Raw genomic sequence first — 7,254 nt, 5'->3', positions numbered from 1 at the left:
AAGATGGCGGCGGCGCGGCGGCTGTGCGCGGCGGCGGGGCTGGGCGGGCGGTAGGTGACCGCGGGGCCCGCGGCTGCCGCTGCCCCGGCACGGCTTTTTCCTGGAGGGAGCTCGGCTTATTCCTGAAGGGGGCCCCTCTCGCCCCATCCTTGCGTGACTGAAAGGGGGCCGCGTCGCAGTTAGCGGCACTGCGACCTCCAGGGCCGCCCCGGGTGCTCCGTGCTCTTCCCCTTCCTTTCTCCATCGCGGACGGGGGTGACGCTTCTTCCTGGTGGGCAGTGAGAGGCTGTTTCTCCTGCTCAGCCCTTCCCAGCCGCAGGCTGGTGGCTCTGCGTGACACGCAGAGCGTGGGTGCTCAGCCCTGTACACCCGGGGAGAACCGCGTGGGGAAATTCCCCTCACACCCACTGAGGGTCCTGCCCAGAGGGGTAATTCCAACACATCCAGCTCAGGATCCTGCAGAGAGGGGTAATTCCACACACCCAGCTCAGATCCTGCACTGGGAGGTAATTCCCCTCACTCCCAGCTCAGGATCCTGTTCTGAGGGGTAATTCCCCTCACACCCAGCTCAGGATCCTGTTCTGAGGGGTAATTCCCCTCACACCCGCTCAGGATCCTGCTCAGAGGGTAATTCCACACACATCCTGCACCCAGAAGTAATTCCCCTCACACCCGCCTCAGAACCTGCTCCAAAGGGTGATTTCCCTCATACCCTGCATCTTGGCTCAAGATCAAGGGGTAAGGGGGAATTTCGAGGACCCTGTAAAATGGGATAGAATCATTATTAGCTAAAGGGAGATAACAGAGCTTCCAGGAGACCTTCCTTACACATCCTGTTGTGCTTTCTACCTGCGTACAGTTGCAGAAATCGGGTATTCACAGCAGTGAAACTGAAGCCTGTTACTCCATCACACTGTCTTGCTTTTCCTTTTTAATGTTTTTTTTTAGTTTTTTCCCCACTGCTCTCCCCCCTTTACCTTTGTCTGAGCCAATGACACCACCCCAGGTGTGTCTTGTTGAGTCCCTGGGCAGCTAAAAGCATCTGCAACACTCTCTCTTTGGGACAGTGCAAATGTGGAATTTGGAAATTGTTAGTAAAGTTATTTTTCTTATAGGTTCTGTCACATGCTGTTAAAAGATCATAATCTGACAACTCGCCAGCCTTTCCACCAGCTTCTGCAAAAGAAACCATCTCTTCCATCTGCAGTATGGCATCGTGCAGGTAAATACCAGTTCAAAGTGAACAGATGAGCATATTGTGGGGTTTTCTGTCCTGTGGTAATGCTGAAAGTTTGCTTTTTAGTAAGTAAAAGTTAGGAAAAGAAGCTAAGCCAAGGTTCCTTTTATCCTTCATCTCCTGTGAGATGACGTGCCCAGGTTCAGCAGTGTTCCTGTGGTCTGGGATCACCCTGGGCTTGCTGAGTAATCAGGACTTGACTTTCATTTAAGCTCCTTAGGTTTGATTATATTACTTTTCCTCTTTGTTTTTGTCTTTGCAGCAAGAGGCATGTTTATTCAAACCCAGGACACACCAAATCCAAATAGCTTGAAGTTTATTCCAGGAAGGGCAGTGCTGGAGTCGAGAACTATGGAGTTTTCCACACCAGCTGCAGCCTATTGCTCACCTTTAGCAAGGTATTATTATTCCCTTTTAAACAGAATTTGGAATAAAAATTTCCAAAGAATTAACAGAAGCTCCCTGGAGGAAGAGAATTATTTGATTATTTCAGATGGTTTGGTGCACTTGCATAATTCCATGGTTTAAGTCTTTTCAAAATCCAGTTGATTAGCGATGCAAATGCTCAGTGCACGTACAACTGTTTTGTGTGTAGAAATTCTTTCAAGTGGGTATTGTGAAATCACTTCTATCATTTTCCATTACACATACTTTTGTGGTAAGATTTCAGATACTTTCATTCATTGCATTTTTGATGTTTTCCAGTCTTCCAAGAGAATATATTTTCTTCTCCCTGTAATTCAAAAACAATCTTACACCCTTATGCTGTATTTACCTCCAATTTCACCACAGTTTTAGGGTTTTTTTCCATAGATGAAATTGTTGGGTTAGCCATATTGTTAATTGTTAAAATGAAAACTCAGTTTGTTTGTCAATTTGGGACTAATATTTTTGCCCATTCCCCCCCCCCCCCTTTTTTCCTTAACAGACAGTTATTCCGGATTGAGGGAGTTAAAAGTGTTTTCTTTGGGCCAGACTTCATCACAATCACCAAGGTAAGCGGAGCTGTGCTCAAAGATGAGCTGTGTGAAATGGCCACAGAGCAGATCCAGACAGGCATGGTGGAGGTTCCAGAGAAGTCCACAAGTGCCTTTAATATGAAACAAAACAAGTTCAGAGGGTGATAAATTGGCACACTGACAGTCTTGAGTCTCTGAAACAGCTGATAAAACTATCTGTCAAATAACGTATTTTGGAGACTTTCACACCTTCTTAGCTAATATTTTAAAAGCACTTGCTTGGCTTGCAAACAAGGAGACCCTTCTTTGGCTGGTGCAGTCTGAGTCTGACTAAACGTTTTTGGCAAAGCTGGACTTGAGAGAACATGAAATCCAGTCTGGGCATCAAATGTGAGAGACCATGATGGCATTTTTAACATCAGAATGTCTCTGGAACCTAGTAGCAGCAGGCAGGTACTCTTCTTCATTCTTTTTCTTTCCCCTCTTCTGATTGTCACAGGAGAGTGAAGAGCTGGATTGGAACTTACTGAAACCAGATATTTATGCAACCATAATGGACTTCTTTGCCTCTGGCTTACCTGTAGTTACTGATGAGGCACCTAGGACAGACACAGGTAAATCAAATCTTCAGGTAGAGGCCAAGTCTGCCTTTGGGTTTAGCTTTTGTGACACCCAGAAGAGCCTCCACTTCTCCCTCAGAAAAGCATGCAGGAGAATTTAAATTTAAAACCTCTTAAGGTGGCCTCAGGCAGGAATTTGCAGCCTGGAATTCTCTCAGTGTTCTGACTTACACTTTTTCTTTTCCCAAGCTGCTTCAGAAGAAGATGATGAAGTTGTACTGATGATTAAGGAGCTGCTGGATACAAGAATCAGGTAGTTTACACTCCAAAGGAAAATTTCCTAATGGAAAATCCTGGCATTCGACGGATTTTGGCCTTGCACTCTGCTGTGATTTTATTGGTGCTTTAACACAGTTTGAATTTAGAAACTGGTGGTAACTAATGAAGTCTCCAGAGTGGCTGTGGCTGTGTTGTTTACCTGAAGAGTATTTTTGTGCTCATTATCTGCCTTCCAGAGTGAACTGAAAGCAATAAGCAACTTGACATTTGAGGTGCAGGGGAAGATGGCTGATGTGTTTGTGATGTCTGAGGGTGACATCTTCCCCAGCTCACAAACTGCAGGAACCAGAAACTTGAAACTTTAGTTTTTTTGTTTTTTTTTTTTTAGCTGCTGCATTTAAAGTGATATCACATAATTTAACAATTTATCTCAGAGCAGACACACGGTGCTGGTTAATTTTCCTGAAAAAGCAAGAAAAGTAGAAATAAGCTGGAACATATTTGCCAAGCCCAAAATTCTGCTTTTCCCACCTTTTCATTTCCTCCCCTTGCACCCATCAGTGCACCAAGAAGCTGTTGATGAGAATATCAGCTGTGGTGCATCTTCCTTCGTTTTCTAGCAGGGTATTCTCAGAAATTATCTGTCAACCAGGCTATACATAGAGCATTTATTGTCCAGCAGATCAAAATTAAATGCAGAGGAGCTGTCACAAGGTGCAGGATGGGGGGGAATGTACATCTGTAAGGTCCTGTAGCATTTCAAAAAGTTAATTCAAGTAAGAAAAATGGAATTTTAAATCATGATCTTTGGCTTTCAGGAATGGAGATAATTTGCTGTGGTGAGTTTATAAATGTGTCAGGTTCACAGATTTTCCTGTTAGGACTGTAGCTCTCAGAGAGTTATTTTGGAAATCAGTATAAAGAGCTTCTGTTAGAGTAACTCGATGGTTTTAACTTGGTCTGGAAAAATGTTGCTATGGGGACAGAGCTACAATGCTGGGCATTTGTGGCTGGCAGAGGGAGAGCAGGCTGCAGAAATGCTTGTGGCACTGGGGTGAGCTTATCAGGAGCTGCTTCCTCCACCCCTGAGCAGGATGAAACTTTTATAGTTGGGGCTGTTTTCTGTCCTGCCTAAACTGTGGAGAACTGCATATTTATTCACGGAATAAATGGGTTTCTTATCACAGATGACAGCTGTGCTGCACCCGTGGGGGGACACGCCCCTGAGGTATTTTCTGGCAGTACAAGGCAAGGATTGCCTCCTGGAAGCCAGGCTGAGCTCTGCCCCAGGGTGTTCACTCTCTACCCTAAAATCTCAGTGGTTCCTTCATGCACTGCTGCATTAACTACAAACACACTTTGCCTACATATAAAGTTTCTATGTTAGATAGCTCAGCAGAGCAGGAGTTGTTGGAAATGTGAACCAGGTGGTTGTAGAGAAATGGTGACTAAATCCCTCTGTCATGACTGTTATTGTGAGTATTAAATACTGCTTTACTGGGGTTTCTGAAGGAGCCCTGTTTCAGCTCTAGCAGCTTCAAGCTGAGTGCTGTGTTCCCTCAGGCCCACGGTGCAGGAGGATGGTGGTGATGTTATTTACAAAGGCTTTGAGGACGGGATTGTGCTGCTGAAGCTGCAGGGCTCGTGCACCAGCTGCCCCAGCTCCCTCATCACCCTCAAGAGCGGGATCCAGAACATGCTGCAGTTCTACATCCCTGAGGTGGAAGGCGTTGAGCAGGTGGGTCGGGGAGACATGGCTGAGGTTTTCTTTTCCGTGGAAAAGGAGCTCTTTGTCCCTTTCCAGCGGGGCAGGGTGGCAGTTAGGGAACACCAGGGCTGTATGGATGCAGGTTTTCCAAGTCAGCTGGAGAGCTCTGCAGGGTCCTGTGCCCAGAGCTGGGCACACTGCAGACACCTTTGTGATGTGGTAAAGAGCAAGGAGCTTTGTCTCCTGAAATTCAGATCTCTGGAGCAATTGTTTTCCTGGCCTTTGTGGGAGCTTGACCTGCTCCTATAATTAAAGCTCATTTCCTCCTGGCATTTTGGATTGCCCGTTTTTCTTACCTTCCTCCCGAGCCCGTTGTCGTTCAGTGGTGTGGAATAACTGCTGTTCTCCTTGGGCCCAGCAGGGATTTAATGTAATAAATCCTGCAGGACTGAGAGCTTAAACTGTTTATCTAAACTACTTCTGGATTTGATTTCAGGTTGTTGACGACGATGATGACGTGGAGAAAAAAGCAAATTCTACTTGACTTCGTCATCTGTGGCCAGATAAACATTTACCTCCTGCTGTATGTAAGCCATCTTTGTGCTGAGGAGCAACCAAATCTGCCTTGTCAGAAAAATAGTTGTGCTTACTGTGAGAATGTACCAGCAGTTCATCCACTAACTTATTAAATGCCCTGGATTACAAAAAAATTCTTCTGCTATGTCTTTAGAAAGAAATGGTAGGCTCAGAAAACAGTGATGTATTTCTTCATTGTTTTTTCATACAGAAACTTCAGTACTGGAAAAAAGAGAAGGCAGAAGTTCCTTGGCTTTTTTGTGCAATAGCAGTATTAAATGGTTATTCCCCCAAACTGTGGGACTGACAGGACTCTGTGCTTACTCTGTAAATGAAAGCTTCGGGAATGTTTTATTAAGTCTTGTTAAAAAGCTGCTGATTCCTATAAAATTTCTGTGTGTGAAAGATAACCTATAACATCAACTGTTCATTTTGGGGGATGTAACACTGTGGAAAGTTACCTCCTTGCTCATTACCACTGTGCAAACCATAGCAACAGAAACAAAAAGCGTTTGTTATAAAAACCATACATTCTAAAGCAAATGTTAGAGAAGAATGATCCTTATCAGCTTCAGTAAGTAGGCTAGTCAGCTTGTTTGGCAGTAAAATCGTTCAGCCACCATGCAAGAGCTGATTTCTCAGCATCAGGAGGCAGGTGCAGGGCTGGAAGCACAGGGTGGCAGAGGGAAGCAGCCTGGGTTTGTGTTTGCTCCTGCCACGTCCTGTTTGCCCGGGACGTGGCAGAGCAGGGCTCCTTCAGTCCTGCACCCCACGGCAGGGAAGTGTTTGCTGTTCTGACGTTGGAACACATAAATGGGGCTTTGCAAGGAGCTGTGTTTACTTTTGTGTGTAGGAATGATTTCTTCCTGGTGCCTGGCTTTGTGACCAGGAATTCTGTTCCTTCTTTGTGCTGCCACCACGGAGCTGAGTTTGTGGTCCTCATGTGGCTTAGGATTGGCTTGACATCCTCTGGTGTGTTCCCCTTTCATCCCTTGCCAGTGCAATTATTCCTCTAATAAAGTCCCTAAACAGGATCAGTTCAGCTGCTGGAGAATCTCCTCTACAGCACATCAGCATGTGGTAACCGTAAACTACCTGACGTTGTGGGTTGTTTCCTGTGTTTTTTAAAGAAATAGTTTTTGTTGACATTTTAGTGTAATATAAAGTTGAATGAATGGCATTTCTCTAGAGGCATTGCTCTCTTCTGTAGCCTCGGGCCTTCAGTAAGTTTCCCAGCAGGGTTTGATGGGGGTGGCTGCAGACAGACAGCATCGCTGAGCTCTCAGCTGCACGGGTGTCACGCCTTGGTCAGTTACCCCGTCCCAGTTTGCTTTTCAGATTCATCTTAATGGTTCCTTTCTCTTGCTCCTGAATGGTGCTGTTGTGGAGCAGGGCTGGGGAATGATGCAGCCCGTGTCACGCCCGGGGCCGCCTGTTCCCTGCCCTAGCCCGGAGCAGCCTTGGTTCGTCACCCGGTGATCTCCAGACGCTGAGTCGGGAGGGCCTGGGGGTGATCCCGGGGGTGCTGCTCCTGCCTGGCCTCAGAGGGAATTACCGGGGGGAACACCTCCCCTCCGCTGCCCGGGCTGGCAGTTAACGGGAAGGGTCTGGGAAAGGCGATACACCGGTCTGGGGTTGGGAATTACCGGGAACGGTCTGGGAACGGGCATACACCGGTCTGGGGTTCGGAATTACCGGGAAGGGTCTGGGAAAGGCGATACACCGGTCTGGGGTTGGGAATTACCGGGAACGGGCGTACCCCGGTCTGGGGTTGGGAATTACCGGGAACGGTCTGGGAACGGGCGTACCCTGGTCTGGGGTTGGGAATTACCGGGAACGCTCTCCCCCCGGGCCGGATCAGGGGCTGGGGATCACCCCGTGTGCCGGGGCCGTTTCCGCCGCCCGGCCCCCCTTTGTGCGGACGCGGCCCCGGCA

General features: G+C 47.2%; 1 protein-coding gene across 1 annotated transcript; it reads left to right on the top strand.

Annotated features, from left to right (window-relative positions):
- Window positions 1-5,733, top strand: NFU1 (NFU1 iron-sulfur cluster scaffold). Its single transcript, NM_001245346.2, is given in 8 exon segments — window positions 1-50; window positions 1,116-1,222; window positions 1,500-1,635; window positions 2,166-2,232; window positions 2,696-2,810; window positions 3,006-3,069; window positions 4,599-4,773; window positions 5,240-5,733. Coding segments are annotated over 8 exon segments (759 nt in total). The 5' UTR covers window positions 1-3; the 3' UTR covers window positions 5,288-5,733.
- Window positions 5,734-7,254: the final 1,521 nt, after the last annotated feature.

This window comes from Taeniopygia guttata, chromosome 22 (assembly GCF_048771995.1).
Source record: "Taeniopygia guttata chromosome 22, bTaeGut7.mat, whole genome shotgun sequence".
Classification (NCBI taxonomy): Eukaryota; Metazoa; Chordata; class Aves; order Passeriformes; family Estrildidae; genus Taeniopygia; species Taeniopygia guttata.
Note: the sequence above shows the minus strand (reverse complement) of the source record. Positions and strands in the feature narration are given on the sequence as shown.